The sequence below is a fragment of the Tauraco erythrolophus genome, chromosome 25 (genome assembly GCF_009769465.1).
Source record: "Tauraco erythrolophus isolate bTauEry1 chromosome 25, bTauEry1.pri, whole genome shotgun sequence".
Lineage (NCBI taxonomy): Eukaryota > Metazoa > Chordata > Aves > Musophagiformes > Musophagidae > Tauraco > Tauraco erythrolophus.
In genome coordinates, this window is record NC_141489.1 from 5,293,092 (window position 1) to 5,309,041 (window position 15,950).

Consider the following 15,950-nt stretch of genomic DNA (forward strand, 5'->3'; position numbering starts at 1 on the left):
GGCTGCACCCAAAGCAGCATGGGCAGCAGGGCGAGGGGGGGGATTCTGCCCCTCTGCTCTGCTCTCCTGAGACCCCCCTGCAGTGCTGCCTTCAGCTCTGGGGTCCCCAACATCAGAAGGACATGGAGCTGCTGGAGTGGGGCCAGAGGAGGCCACGAAGATGATGCGAGGGCTGGAGCACCTCTGCTCTGGAGACAGGCTGGGAGAGTTGGGGCTGTTCAGCCTGGAGAAGAGAAGGCTCCGGGGAGACCTTCCAGCACCTTCCAGTGCCTAAAGGGGCTACAGGAAAGCTGGAGAGGGGCTTTGGACAAGGGTGTGTAGTGACAGGACACGGGGCAATGGCTTTAAACTGAAAGAGGGGAGATTTCGATGGGATCTAGGGAAGAAATTCTTCCCTCTGAGGGTGCTGAGGCACTGGCACAGGTTGCCCAGAGAAGCTGTGGCTGCCCCATCCCTGGAAGTTGTTCAAGGCCAGGTTGGATGGGGCTTTGGGCAACCTGGTGTAGTGGAGGGTGTCCCTGCCCATGGCAGGGGGGTTGGAACTGGATGATCTCTGAGGTCCCTTCCCACCCAAACCACTCTGTGATTCTATGATTCTAAAAGCTCAGTAGCATCAACAGCTGAAGAAACCTTTCCCAAAACACAGAAGAATTGAGAGTGCACTTCATCGGGGTGCTGGCACTCCTCCTGCTCATGCCCTGGAGTCACTGAAAGCAGCAAATCTTTAATCTACAGAACATATTTTCCAAAGGAAAACTGTAATTTCTTAATCAAAGCTGCAACTGTGAGGTCAACACATCTACACAGAGACTACTTTAAAGATCATAACTCAGCCAAAGGTAAATTTTAGCTAAATCCTAGAATATTTTTTTTAAGTCACTAAGCCAATTTTTCCAGTTTATATTTTATTTTCAGTTTCATTTTATTTTCTTTAATAAGCAAACTATTTTTCCTTTTTCCACTACCTTTCCACAGGGTCAAGTACCTGCTGCTTAAAAGCTGGCAGCCAACTGCGGGTTAGGGCTTTCCTGCCCCAAACACAGCAGAATTTTACCAAAATCCATTATGAACCGCAATCCCGTACGAAAACGAAGCTCAAGTGCTGAAAGAAACACGAGGGAAGAGTCGGATCTGAACAAAGTCTGGTCCTTTGTCCAGCTCCGGCCGCCGCTGACGATGGTGTCAGCCCCTGGCACGGCTGAATGGGAACGAAACACGGGGCAGGTGGCAGCGGCGACAGCGGACAAGTCGTCTGGAACAGCGATCCCGAAGCGGTTTGCTTCCAGCCCGTTCTTCCAAAGCGGCGCTCGACTCCTTTCGATCTCCCAGCCTACAAGAACTCACCAACATCAACGGAAACTTCCAGTTAAAGAGGACCCGGCCCGGCTGCCAACGCTGCCAACACCCAGCGTCACTTAGCGGGGAATTCTCGTAGCGTTCACGAAGCCGGAGAGACAGATCAATTCCCACCAGCGGTGGGAACACCCGTCCTCTGTGCAGAGGCTTTTTGCCTCACGAGATGGTTGTTTCCTTGGAGTTATGGTCCCTCTGTGAGCACAACTCCACTACGTTTGTCTTTCCAATACTGGTTTGGGCTCCTCTTTCTCCCTTTGTCCCCAAAAAAACACGAGTACGAAGCCCCATCGTCTCCTCCGGACTGTCGCTGACTACAGAGAAGATGCTTCTGGTTTAAGTCGTGTGTAAATCTATTAGTGTCAGCAGTTAATCAAGGTTTCTACAAGAGAAAGGTAAACAGTTCTGAAAAAAAGGAATAATTTTAAACTGATTAAAATCAGCCCAGGCTTGTTATGAAAGAGCAGCTTCATGACAACTCGAAGTGGTTTTAACCTCTTGCATCATACCTGGGCCTGAGCTGGAAGGTCTGTTTCTTCATATCAGTGGAAAAAAATTCAAATTAAAAATATTGAATCGATTTTAATCAAACTGGGACCTCCTACTTAATGATTTGCATTCCAGATCGTGCTCAGAATTGAGCTGAGGATTTTCTCTTAAACAAGAAAAATAAAATTGTGTTGAATCGCTTTTTTTTTTTGGGGGGACAGCACCAAAAAAGCATAAAACGCTTCTCCTCCCCCTTGCACAGTGGATTGAAAATGTGTATTTACAGAGTGTTTCTTTCCCTCTATCCAACAAACATCTCAGCATTCACACTATTAACAGAACTCACCCAGCAGGAGCACTCCCGGAGCTTAACCTTAAGCACTGCTATTTAGACAATGGCAAATTTTAAAATCTTTCACTTAAACCTGTTTGCAGGAAGCTTTGTTTGCCACAACATGAACTGTTTGTTGCAAAGAGCAAAAAAAAAACCCCAAAACCCCCTGAAAACCCATTTGGGAGTTCTTCTATTTGTACCAAATATATTTAACAGCCCCAAATTACCTGTGACACTCGATTTACGTCGTTCAGGGGGATCAGGGGCACACTGCACTCACCCAAAATTCAAAGCAATTCTAGTGAAACTGGTATTTATGGCTAAAGCTCTGAATACCAGGAAAGTAGGCAGAAGTGCACTTTTTTTAAATTCCAAAAAAAAAGGTTTTTTCTAAATGCCTTAAAGCTCCAAGCTCAGCTTTGGTCTCTCCCATGTCCATAGCACGGGCTGAGCAGCCTCCGCCCCCCCACTGCAATGCAACCCCCACTTGTCCACCCTTCCAGGCTCCCTGGTCTGCTCAGACCACGAACTTTTTGGCCCAGGATCTGTTTATTTGTAGCATTTAGCATAATAAAGCTTTAACCCCAGATATAGCCCCTATGTGCCACCGCGCTGCCGATGGCAGCCGAAGAAAGGTGCGTTCCGTAAGGATGCGCTTCCCCACCCAAATCCTGCTTAACAGGGAACGACCCGCGCACCCTCCACCAAGCGAGTTTCTATTTCAGTTTGAAAGCTTTGAAAGGCTGATGGCTCGGATTTCCCCCCCGGGAAATATGTATGGTACATATGTATATGTACCAGTGCCTAACTGGGCTCCAAGAAAGCTGGAGAGGGGCTTTGGACAAGGGCGTGGAGTGACAGGACACGGGGCAATGGATTTGAACTGACAGAGGGGAGATTTCGATGGGATCTAAGGAAGAAATTCTTCCCTCTGAGGGTGCTGAGGCACTGGAGCAGGTTGTCCAGAGAAGCTGTGGCTGCCCCATCCCTGGCAGTGTTCAAGGCCAGGTCGGATGAGGCTTTGAGCAACCTGGTGTAGTGGAAGGTGTCCCTGCCCATGGCAGGGGGGTTGGAACTGGATGGTCTTTGAGGTCCCTTCCAACACAAACCATTCTGTGATCCCATTCCATTCCATTCCACTCCACTCCATTCCATACATAAGCTGCCACATTTTTACATATATGTATATATACAAATCTATTTTCCAAATGTTTACATATATATAAATGTATACATATTTCCCCCAATTTTTCACATGTGTGTGTATAAATTATACCCCCACGCTCACATTCCCCTACCACACACAGACAACACACACACACGACACAAGGTCTGATAACCAAACCCTCCATTTCTGCAGTCAAATTCCGACCGTCTCAGCTCACGTACTGAAATGCACCGATGGAGCAAAATTCCGACACTGAAGGCAGTAACAGGGAAAACCGAGGAACGGCATCTTCCTAAGGACACCCTCGTGCCGAGCCAAGGAGAGCCTTGCATGGAACAAGCAGAGGGTAACAGGCTTTACCGGAGCCTGCGGCCCCGTCATCCCAGTTTGTGATCCGGTTTTACGAACTCCTGCTTGGTCACTAGCGCCGCGGTGCCGACGCAGCTGGCTCCGAGGCGCGCGCCGGTTTAAGAACCCAGAACTAAAGAAAATTAACCCAGTGCACACTAATGATCAAAAATTGGCTGGCGGGTCTAAAAGCACAATGGAAAATACCGAATTATCCTTCGGCGAGTGATTTTCTGCTGGAGTTCTGCAGGGATTGCTTTCTACTGCGCTTTTAACCGCCCCTTCCCTTCAGCAATCCTGGAAGGAACCCAGCGACGGCGGCCGCGGACCGTGCGGGGATTAGGGGAACAGGGAGCGCGGAAGAGAGCGGCCCACCGACACGCAGCGAGCCGAACCGCGGGGTAAGTCAGCCGGAAAATACCGTCTGTGTTTCAACAAATAAATCCTTTAAGTTCGGGCGTGCTGCGGAACGGAGCACGGCGCTCGGAAACAAAGGATGGGTCTTGGTCACCTTCGGTGGTGACATCTGAGTCGCCTTTGGCAATCCCCGGTGTTCGGGTGACGCCGCAGGACGGACCGGACACGGGAGGTGACACAGGCAGCGCGAGAGCCACGAGAGGATGAGAGTAAAAGCAATTAGTGCTTTGGAAACTGGCCACGATCAGGTCTTCTCTGGTGAAGTAGAGCTCTGAAGTACATCCAGAAAGAGTCCTCAACACGTCAGACTGACCATTGAGACATCTTCTAGAGGCTTAAGGACCGCGAAGCAATGCGGGTGTAAAAGATGGAAAGGATAAGTCCTTTCCTGGCTGATAACCCTCCCCGTTGATGTCCACCCTCCCTCCTCCAAGAGCTCCTCAGGGCCCTTTCTCCTCAGCATGGGCTCCAGCACTCGAAGGGACACCATGGCCACATCCACAGCTTCCGAGAGCCGTTTCCTCCGCACGATAAGCAAGTGCTTTGGGAAGCCAATGCTGAGAGCAACATACCACCCTCATCACTTCAGAGCATCTTCTCCTCCTGCCAAGCAGCGTAAGAAGAGCCTCATGATCCAAATTTCATATGCTTGCTCCTACATGAGACTACCCACCACGCTGAGCGGCTAGAGGATTTTTCCAGCTATTTCATGCCCTCTGCTTAATTCCAGCTCTTCTCACCTGGAAGGGACAAGGGCTCCGAGGGAGCCTCAGCTGGAGAAGAGCAAGGAAAGCACCCAGGTGAACTCAAGTTCATGGGCACGTCCACACACTGCTCTGCAGGCAGGCTTGAACTTACTGCGGCCGCTACATCAGCATCTCAGCCGGCTTTCCCATCGCTCCTGTTGGGAATCCACTTACCTAAATAATTGCATTGTTAAAAAAAAATATAATCTAGCTGATGTTTTAGAAGCGTGACTCAAACACCATTGACTATATTCAATTCACTATCTTAACCAGCAGAGCTGCTGCTCCAAAATTTTATAGCTCATAGAAAAATCATGTTAGCCTGACGCGGTATAAATACTAATTTGTGACCACAACCCGAAAGTAAGAAAAATCCTACTTGGATTTTTGGAATAATTTTCAATAGATGCAGCTTGAGGGAGATTTTCATGGGCAAAGGGAAAAGATGTGATACAGTCCCAAATTTGAAGCCTTTATGCCCCAGAACAGGGACAGTGTAACTTCTCCAAAAGCAGCTGCCAGAACGCAGCATCTGAAGACGTCACCTCTAAACTTTAAGCCTTGACTAGTTTCCGCTGAAAATTGCCCAAAATTCCCAAGACGTGACACGTCAGCATTGATGTTCCAACTTTGAAGAGTTTGGAAAAAACAATAGGAACTACAAAAAAAAGCATCGGAAAGAGAAGGTTTAGGCATCCTCAGCATAGATGTCACCACCAGCCTCCTCCTCATCTTTCCTACACACCAGTACAGATCAGCACAGAATTTTACACAATTTTATTACACAAGTAGTCAAAGTATCATTATCTACACACAACCAAGGGCAGTCGTGTGATGTTACCCTTCCTAAAACCTCCTACCAGGGGTTTCAAGACTGGACCTTAAGCGAGATCCCCCCCAACCCAAGGAAGCTGCTCCCCACATCCCAGGTGGAGCAGAGCTCCGAAGTCCCATTACAGGGTTGCTCAACGATGGAACCTTCAGGCTCAAGATTTTACTGCTGGATCCACTTTCTCTTCACAGCAACCACCTTCTGACAGGCAGGACAGAGAAAGCTGACACTCGCCATGAGGCACACGGTGACTTTTCAGCTAATCCCATTTAATGAGGAATTCCCAAAGTGCCTCTTGAGCAAAGGGTCAGCTAATCCCATTCACTACCGGGATTTTTTGACTCTTAGAAAATGGAAAGTGGCTGAAAAGAGGAATATTTCCTTTTATTTTGATTTACAGATATGGCTCTGCAGAAGGAAATCATGACATTTGGATATTTGGAAAATTAAACGTGAGCTGCTCCCGTACATTATTGTTAAACCAGTAAATTTTAATGGATGTTGGAGAAAAACGAGCTTTCAGACCAGCTCTCCCATTTAACCAGCCGTGCTGAGATCTGTCATTTGACACAGTGAAAAAAATGCTCATGTTGTTTTAAGTGAAGATTAAACTGCATATAACTGTATCTTCTTGCAGCGATTAGATAAAAATGAATTCTTTTTGAGATAAAAACCTCCCTGTTAAAATCAGTATAAGAAACTGAAAATCAATAGTTTATACCCTTGCACGAAAGGCGCAATATTTTGGACTGGAAACACGTGCCTCACGCTGAGCGATACTGGCCACATCACAGAAGGTTCAGTATTTCGTAGTGACGTCGGAGCAAGAGGAACAGCAAACCAGGGCAGGCTGAATGCTGAACGTCCAGGGTCTGGGGTGTAACCAACGGTTTCACAGCTCTTCCCCACATTAGAGACTTGTTAAGGCACCGAGGAGCATCAGGTACCAGAAGATGATGTCACCTGTGCTCAAAACACGCCAGACATGAAAGAACTCCAGCTACTTCACAAGATTCCTCAAACGTAGCGTGTTGCTTTACAGCACCTGTATCTCCTGAGCCTTCAAGAGGAGCCACCTTTGAGACTAAACTATATTTAGCTAAAAACAAAACCAGAGGATGTCTTCTGTTGCTTTCCAGCACTGAATTTCCCCGAAACAAATTATGCCAATGCTGAGAATTCATTTCAAACGAACTTTGCACCTACCTCCAGCAGTGGCGAGACGCGGCTAAACCGGCATGCTGCTCTTGAATTCATGAAAAACAAATTACCCAGGGACCTAAATTCACTCTCCTTGTCCTGCTCTGTATCAATATTTACCTACAAAGGCTCCTCTTTACGGGTCCTACTGTGAATGGCAAAGCCCACAGTGCACGGGATGCTGAGCAACACCAATCCTCGTGCCAAGCTGTGCCGGAGGAGGAAGGGAACGACTCTGAAGGTCTGTGTGCTCCACACACCGTTTCTCTCCCTCCAGAGCTATTTTTATGCGATTGTCTGCAATGCAGTCACTGCTGTGATGCTGGTCTGGGCAGGCCCAAACTTGCTGTAGGGTATAAAGGTGATTGCTGCTACTTCAGCTGCAGCTACAAGAAGCTCAGTGCAAAGATAACGGCTGAGGTGTTCAGTCCACCAATAAACCAGCTTTTGCACATTGATTTACAAGAGAGACAATTTTCAGGAAACAGAGATGATGCTTTACAGCTCAAGCAATAAATAATCCACTGATAGTGGGGGCAGGGGGAGCATTTTGGGAAAGGAATAGCTGTGCCTTAATTTACAGGTTAGAGTTTGACTGTAAGAAGCATTCGGGAGACATTGTGACACATTCAAAATGCATCTTCAGTGCTGTTTGTCCCCAGACACCCACGCTCTAACACACACAGACAGGGAAGGCAGAAGGGGCAAGCAAAGCGTTGTAGCTAAAAAGCTAAAAATAAAAGGAAAAAAATGTTGCTCTGGTATCCTGGTAATACGGGGAAGCGACACAGAGAAAGCTCAAGACTGGCATCAGAACGACTCCAGGGGACGTTTCTGATTCGGCACGCTAGACTGAGTTTTCAACAAAATCCAGCACTGACCTCTTGAAGTGGCTTGCCAGGACGCCCACCAGCTCTCCAATCCTGCTGTCGTTAGAGGGCTCTTTACTGAAGAGACAGACAATCAGATCCTTGTTGTCTTTCGTGTGGAAGACCACGAGCTGGTCCTTCCCGTTGGAGACACTCAATCCTACCAACTGTGAAGGGAAAGCAAGAACAACGTTATACACGTTGATAGATCTTTGCTGCTCGCCAGGTTAGTCCTTTCCTCTCCAGGATGCCACGTTCGCTCTCAACATTGACCTTCACCAGAGAGCTCAGGGCACGGGCAGCCTGCAGGTCCTCACCCCTGCTGAAGAAGTCATGCTGAAAGAACGGGGTTTTTTTGGAAGTCAACGGTCTCAAAGGCGCAAGGAAATTTTACCGTCTAGTCTGGGTTCGCTCTGAGCTCTCCCATGTTACTGAAACACTCTTCTGCCTACCCACCACCAAGGGCCACCCACCAGAGAGTGCCCCAGGTGGATTCCCAACAGCCAGAGCTTGCTTCTCCAACAACCTCACACCGGATGGCACCTCGTCGCTCAGCGGCAGAGCCGCAAGCCTGCTTTTATGTCTTTTCCAAGGAAACCAACAATAGTCATGAGTATGGCCAACAACCATCTCCAAAATCACCTCCGCAGCGCTGGGAACGCAATGACGCACAGACAACATCAGAATTAAGTTTTCTACTGAAAGCTTAAGCATCTTGATGAATAATAGAAGCTGCAAACCCCACAAAGCCTTGATGATTCCAGTACTTAGGCATGGATTAAAGTCTTGCTGTCCCGACAAAATAAAAAGGTGTGGGGTTTTGGATTAGGTTTTTGGTGTTCTGGGGTTTTTTGTCTGTTAAGTAACTGCTACTTGGCACATTAAAAGCTTCGTCCTCATCATCCCGCAAAGCAAAAGCAGGAAATTTGTAGGAGTGGCAATCTGAGTTCCCAGGCTACTCAGATGAATATTAGGAAAAGCAAAAAACGAATCTGTGCTGGGGAAATAAAATATAAGGATGGTAAAAGAAACATCAAGAGGCAAGTACATTTAACAAACCAGTACTACAAAAATAATTTAAAAAAAAAAAAAGAGAGAGAGGCAAAAGGATGATGAGTACGGAGAGAGAACGGAGCAGACCTTCCCTGTCCACCAAAGGACTACACGATCCCTTTGAGTCACCCAGAGGTTTGCAGAGAGAGGCCACATTCTCCTAAAAGTGAGAGGCACAGATATACCATTTTGTGGAAATGAAAGTCTCATTATTCCCTTTTCCAAGAAAAAAGCCTTCTAAGTAAGCCCCCTGCCAGTGTCGGAAAGGATGTGAGCACAAATCGAGCTGGAGACTACTCACTCCTTTCCGAAGCACGAATCATGTTCAGGAACAGTTTGGATCCCTACGTTTGGTTTAGCAGTCACAACGTGTTGTTTCCAAGAAGCCTGTTCCAGCTCTGGATGTCTAACGCCTACCAGAAGCAGCATCGTCCTACAGCAGCGCGCTGTACGTCCCATTTTCCGGATAAAACATGACATAAGTTTAGGATCACTCGTATTTTGTTGGCTTATTATCCCAGTACAACGGTCAGAACGACGGTAACTGCTGATACCTCCAACGCTGAGCAGAGACCTCCTGCTACCAGTTGTATCTACCCCACACAGGTGGAGTTTATTCTCCGCCGTTCACGCGATTTTGAGCTTAGGAAATGGTTGAAAAACAAGCTGCACTTCCTGCACAGACATTAACAGCTGCCTGGGTTTATGGTGTCCCTTAAAATTAATTTGCATGCTTAAATAACATCCTGGGAGCTCAACAGCACCACGGGGACCGCTGCCATCGAGGTTTTAAATGTGCACCGAGCGTGAAAGATGAACAAGTCGAAATCTCTGCATTTGAAAAGCCTATTTGAACCTTAATTATTCACCAGGATCATCTTTGAGGTCCAAGAGCCCTTCAAGAATTTTCCTGTTTCACCCCTCCCCAGAAGATTCTCTGAATGAATAAATGTAATGCGAAAGAAATAATTTGAGAGAAGGTGCTTAGTTCAGTGTTTGCAAACACTGGTGCTAGCTCTGCTCGGAGACCTCGGCATCCACAGAGCATCCTTCACTGTAGCCACCGCTGCACTGGGACAGGCAGGTGCAAGGCGCTTTCTGCGGCTCCGTCGCCTTCTAATTCCCTTCTGCCCTTATCCGTGTATTTTCTCTCCGGGTAAGAACAAAAAGATAATTGTATGCAGGTACTTTGGAGGCAACTGCCGGAACGTTTGCACACAGAAGTCTCATCTCAATACAGCGAAACAGTCGGGGTTGAGAGGAAAGTTATTGCTTTGTCATCGTTTGCACAAAATGACACGTAAAATAGCAGAAGGCAGAGCCCGGCGCCCGCGTTCCGGGCTGGACTCGAACCATTTCTGTGCAAACACGCAGGAGACAGGGAAGCAGGGCGATTTCTTCAGCCGAAAACAAGTTTACGGCGGTAACAGACATCAGCTGACTGTCTCCGACGAGATTTCCATGGAAACACCATCCCCGAGGATGCTGCCGTGCTGACGGGGCGCTTCGGCAGCGCTGCCAGCGAGCAGACGGATTTCAGCTGCGTTCACCTTTGCGCAGCAGAAGGACGATCCGTCTTCTCCAGCGTCCTCCGAGTAGGACGTGTTGGATCCAGCGACACCCGCCCAGGCCGGTGTCATTATTATCCGTCTGCTTCTCAAAAAAATCCTCGTTATCCATTCAAACGTTTGTTCTTTCCAAAGGGAAGGAACCTCTGTGTCACTGATTTGCTGCTTACTCCACCTCCTACCCTAGGGAAGGGTTTCCACACGAGAAGGGATCAGGAATGTGGAAAAATGAGAGAGGTGCAAGGCAGCTCGGGAAGGGAGAGACGACGCATATTCAGATCCTTTAGTAACAAACCCAAAACGTAACTACGAAGGGAAAAAACCAACGGCATTACAGCATTAACCATTCGCAGGAGCTCAATTTAGGAAATCCTGGCAAAATACAAATATGTCAGGTGCTATATAAGAACACAATAAATATCCAGATTCTCTCTCCTCCTCTGTGCAGCGCAGAGAGGGGTCAGCAATAAATCACCAGGATCCGCGCGCGTGTCCCAGCACCACGGTGCAATCCTGCTGCGTACGGGCAGGTTTCCTACCGTTCCCCAGGATCACAGCGCAGGAGAAGCAGGTAAAAGGAGAGGCCGTGGCCAACGGAGCAGAAAATGTATTGCTACAGCATTTACCAAAGATAGCTTCCGTCTAATTTTCACTCTGGAATTATTCTGACACCTGTAGGAGTCAGGGAAGGGGCTTCTGGGCTCATCCCTCTTGTGCAAAGTACTCCAGGAGCACTCCAGGGTTGTTCAGGTCAAGGAAACTGTTTGGTCAAGGAGCCTCGTGGTGGGTTGGTGGGTTGCTATAGGGAGTAACTGCAGATCTACAAATAAAGCTGATTTAGATCTATGGAAATTCGGGTATTCTAAGAGGAAGAGACCTATATGCACAGAACGTTAACTGTTCTGCTGCCAGAGGAAATGCAAAGCAGACAGTCGACACACAGCGCTGTAGGAATGGATGCTCTATTTTAAAAATCCGTGTTTTGAGAAAAACCAACAACTACTAACATTTCTAAGTAACAGATATTCTACAGGCAACCTACAAATCGTATCTGCTTTGCTCATCTCCTGTAATTTTTAAGGCACTAAGGATTTCAGAGGAAAATGTTCAGATGATCAACAGTGACCTGGTCTTGTGCTGTTACGTAAATGTAAAAGCTTCACCTTTAAACCCATCAGACTCATGTAAAGCTGATGTTTTTCTATGACTGTGATAACTGCAGATTTAACTACTAATGTCGTAAGCGAGTTGCAGTGCCCTACCCACTTTGTAGAAGGCAAGAGCGCAGAAAATGAATAGTGAGAAGCTGTGACGGACAAAATTCCTCCCTGTCCACCCGAGCTCACCTTGCCACTTCACCAAAAAACAAACACCCCTCTAGGAAAATCGCTGCTTCGAGTCCCGGTGGCTGACCAGGTGGGTTCGCACCGGCGAGAGCCGGCCGTTCAGCAGCACGAGCTGCTGGCACGTTTCGTTTTGCACAATGGAGAGATAAAGTCAGCAGAACAGAACATCAACTGAGGAAAACTCCCAGGCGGTACCGTCTCTTCAAACCAAGAGACACCACCACGGAGACGTCGCTTTCCTACGGCGAATACTCTTCTCAGGGTACCAGTGCATTACTCCACGTGCGCTGCGGCGGGCGGCCAGCGCACAGCTTGGGTGGATGAGCAGCAAGGAGGGTAGACGAGGACCTATAAAGCCAACATCTGGGATGCAGTCTGAGCTAATCGTTCACTCCACAGTCACAGATTAAATTTTACCGTTACCTTAATCCCATCTCTGCTCTTTTAGCAATACGGGGACGCCAGATTTATTTATTCCTCCAAAGGCAAACGTCCCAGCAAATTTGTGTGTGGCATTTCCAAGCAACCCAGCCAGGTCCTGTAGGTTTAAGATAACCGTGGTAGCGTTACCTCGGGCTGAGGAAAACAAACACGCAGTTGAATCCACGTTCCAGGATGCTGAAGAGCTAAAATGAGGTTTTCCCTCATCTCCCTTCCTACCAGTGATAATCTGCTGCTTTGTCACCAGCAGCTAAACTCTGCTGCCCCGAAGGCCAGATACCTCACTATAATTCCAAATTTAGCTTTGGTAAGATTTACATTAAACATGAACAAATAAAAAAAAAAAAAAGAAATTCAAACACGACGCAAAGGAGCAAATAAACCCTCAGAGCCACAGAAATTGTGTCACAAACTGCTGTGAAATGCTAACCCCCTTATGGGGTTAGCAACATCTCGCAGCACACAGCAAATAAAAAATAAAATAGACGAATGAGCAGAGGGGAGCGCGATAAGCAGTTTGGGTTTTAGTTTTTATTTTATGCACTGAAATTAAAAGCTAACATGATGCATCAGGGTTGTAGATAATGGCACTATAGCTGTTTTAAGGACATAAAATATATTAAAAATATATAAAAATTAAACCAAGGTTTTTTTTTCCATTTTATGGATGTGAAAACAGAGTTAAACAGTAGATGCACTGCCCGAGACAAAGAGAGAGCCCGAGGTGAGTGAGGTTCCCCTCACTGTACTTACATTATAGAGCGGGATGGTCTTCATCACTTTGTACTGCTTCATAGGGTCCATCTTGTAAAGGTGTCGATCAGTGATGAAGATTGCTCTGTCCTCCACCTTATTAAAGCGATTCACCTGTAAAGAAGCAGCAAATTTTCAGTCCCACTGATCGCTGCAAGAACACGCGGAATAAAACTTCGCAGCAGCGAACGCGCGAAACTCACGCAGCTCTTCAACAGGTTTTCTTCAAAGATCCTGAAACAGTGAGAAGGGCAGATGGACCCATAATCTTGTTTCACAAATAGAGAAATGCAGAGTCTCGGAGAACCAACATTCCCAGAGTCACCCAGAAGGGCTGGAGCAACCTGGGGAAGTCCATGGCCTTCATCCAAGAAAAGACAGATGCTTTCCCCTCACAACGTTCAACCTGCAGCCCTGCCCACTGGCAGACGCCAAGCCCAGGCAGATGCTGATGGTCCTACGTTACATATATCTGCCTTTGTCACCCCAAAAGCACAATGCAGATCCCCATAGAGCTAAATGAGGTGCCACCAGAGTCCGTGACAGTCCAAATGTTTGAAAGCAGATGCTTCGGACCATCCTAACTTTGAGCAGGTCCCATTTCCATCTTTGAAAACATCTGTGCCTTGGATGTAGGTAAGCAACTTGCCCAAGAAGTGGAAAACCTGGACAACTGCCCTTCCTCTGCCCATTCGGGGACGTGTGAGCTGAGCATGGGCACACTCCACTGGTTTGGCTGAAGTTGTGCCACTCTGGAAGAAGAAACTGAATCATAGAATGGTTTGGGTTGGAAGGGACCTCAAAGACCATCCAGTTCCAACGCCCCTGCCATGGGCAGGGACACCTTCCACTACACCAGGTTGCTCAAAGCCTCATCCAACCTGGCCTTGAACACTGCCAGGGATGGGGCAGCCACAGCTTCTCTGGGCAACGTGGTCCAGTGCCTCAGCACCCTCAGAGGGAAGAATTTCTTCCTTAGATCCCATCGAAATCTCCCCTCTTTCAGTTTAAAGTTATTGCCCCGTGTCCTGTCACTCCACGCCCTTGTCCAAAGCCCCTCTCCAGCTTTCTTGTAGCCCCTTTAGGTACTGGAAGGTGCTGGAAGGTCTCGGCGGAGCCTTCTCTTCTCCAGGCTGAACAGCCCCAACTCTCAGCCTGTCTCCAGAGCAGAGGTGCTCCAGCCCTTGGATCATCTTGGTGGCCTCCTCTGGATCTGCTCTAACAGCTCCATGTCCTCTTTATGTTGAGGGCCCCATGTCCCTCTTATGAATGGGCCAGATGGAGCCTGGGAGAGCCAAGCCTGTACACAAGGACCTAGGCAACCAGGTGGTGGGAGGAAGGCAAGGTTATTTCTTGGCAAGCAGAAGACCCAAGCTGGAGTGCCCTCAGGCTGCAAAGGATATTGAACACAACCCTGTTCCTTCCAAAGCGAGAGAGGCAGAGCGAGAGCACAGCCACTGTGGTCTAAAGGCTCAGAGCCACCGAGAACAACGTCCTGCTGCCCCTTCAAGGAGGTCATGAACCCATCTCCTGAGCCAGCTCTGCTGCTCATCATCCCTATCAACTCACTAACCTGACAAAAACCTGCCCTTTTAGAGAATTTAACGAGGGAAGGGCATAATGAGCATCAGAGCCACAGCAAGGGAACGAGGGTGAGACTCTAGTAGCCATAAACAGGGGAAGGAAACAGCCGGCTCTGTCCAGCAGCAGCAAGCGATGAGATGGGTCCAGCTGTGCCTCACTCATACTGGGGGCACAGCAGATGTTGCTATAGAGGTGGACATGGCTCAACCCATATTTTAACTTGACTTTATGCTCTGTTAGGGACATGGTATTCAAGGCAAGGATGTTTAAAGATCACTGGTGGGCTCAAACGCCTCAAAAGAAATTCTTTAAGCAGGAGATCGCTGTTCAGCTGTGCTGTCTAGGGCTAGTCTGGGAACATGGAGAGCAGAGCTCCAGTGTCCAGCCAACTTCTAGACCAAATGAAAAAGCACCTGGAGTCATTGGTGAACCTCTAAGGTTAACTGACCACTGAGTGAGGTTTTCAGTTGTTTTGTTTTTTGTTAAATGTTTGTACCATCCTCAGCTTGTTTTGAATCTGGACTCCAGTCTCCCGATTCCCACTCCACTCCTGGACGGTACTTACAACTAAAAAAATCACAGTGTACTTCAAACAACTTTAGTCTTGGCTTCCAAGAAGAGGTAAAGGTGTTTTAATCTTCAAATGACTGCATCCTCTGAGAAAGGTGGGGTACAGAGGAGATGGAGCTAGACTTCTTGGAGTAGAGCAAAAGGACAAGAGGCAATGGGCAGAAGATGCAGCAGCAGAAAGTCCAGCCAGCCATAAAGGAAAACCACCTGCCCAGGAGGGTGGCAGCCCTGGGACAGGGCTCAGCGAGGCTGTGTAACCTTCATCCTTGGAGATTTTCAAAACTCAGCTGACTGAGAGCCAGAGCAACCTCGTCTAACTCTGAAGTCAGCCTGCTCACAGCAGGAGGTTGGAGCACAGACATCCAGGGGTCCTTTCCCACCTAAATCACTCTGTGATTTCATCAACCCACATGCTACCAAGAAAACAGACTTCACAGCATCTGAAATGTTCTGATGGTTTCTAGTAGTTGAGCAAACACAGTTTAGTGTTGCCATTGGGAAACATTAATATCTTCATATCTTAACGCTGCCACTGGGCTCTAGAGTTGTAAATTTATGACCAATTATAGATCCGTGCTATAATTCAAGGAAGAACCGTCAGTTGCCTGCGGAGGCAAACCACTGTGTCATCTCCTGTAGTCTCACTGGCAGCCAACAGCAGCAGAGATTATCTGTCCATGTATGGCCCCACCCTCACGGAATAATCTCAGGCATACTCAAGAAGTTGGTTCACTTTAATTTGAACTCAAATTTCGACCCACCTGGGATATCATTTGCATAATGAGGTGCTCAGTGTATGGGGAAAATAAGCTTTGTCCTGTAGTGCACTTATGGGTTTTCTGTGATCAACCCTAGAACATTTTCTTTTTTTTTTAGATA

The 15,950-nt window shown here is 47.7% G+C and overlaps 1 protein-coding gene across 2 annotated transcripts in view; it reads right to left on the minus strand.

Moving 5' to 3' along the window:
• The window catches only part of MYO1D (myosin ID), a 171,542-nt gene that overhangs the window by 55,428 nt on the left and 100,164 nt on the right, over positions 1 to 15,950 (minus strand). Inside the window, exons 20-21 of one of the 2 annotated variants that reach the window (XM_086626387.1) lie at positions 12,918 to 13,031; positions 7,769 to 7,923 (exon numbers count right to left, since the gene is read on the minus strand). In XM_086626387.1, the coding sequence (XP_086482513.1) occupies positions 7,769 to 7,923; positions 12,918 to 13,031 (269 nt within the window). Of the gene's footprint in view, positions 1 to 7,764; positions 7,924 to 12,917; positions 13,032 to 15,950 lie in introns of both variants that reach the window. The other variant, XM_086626388.1, reaches the window with a different exon arrangement.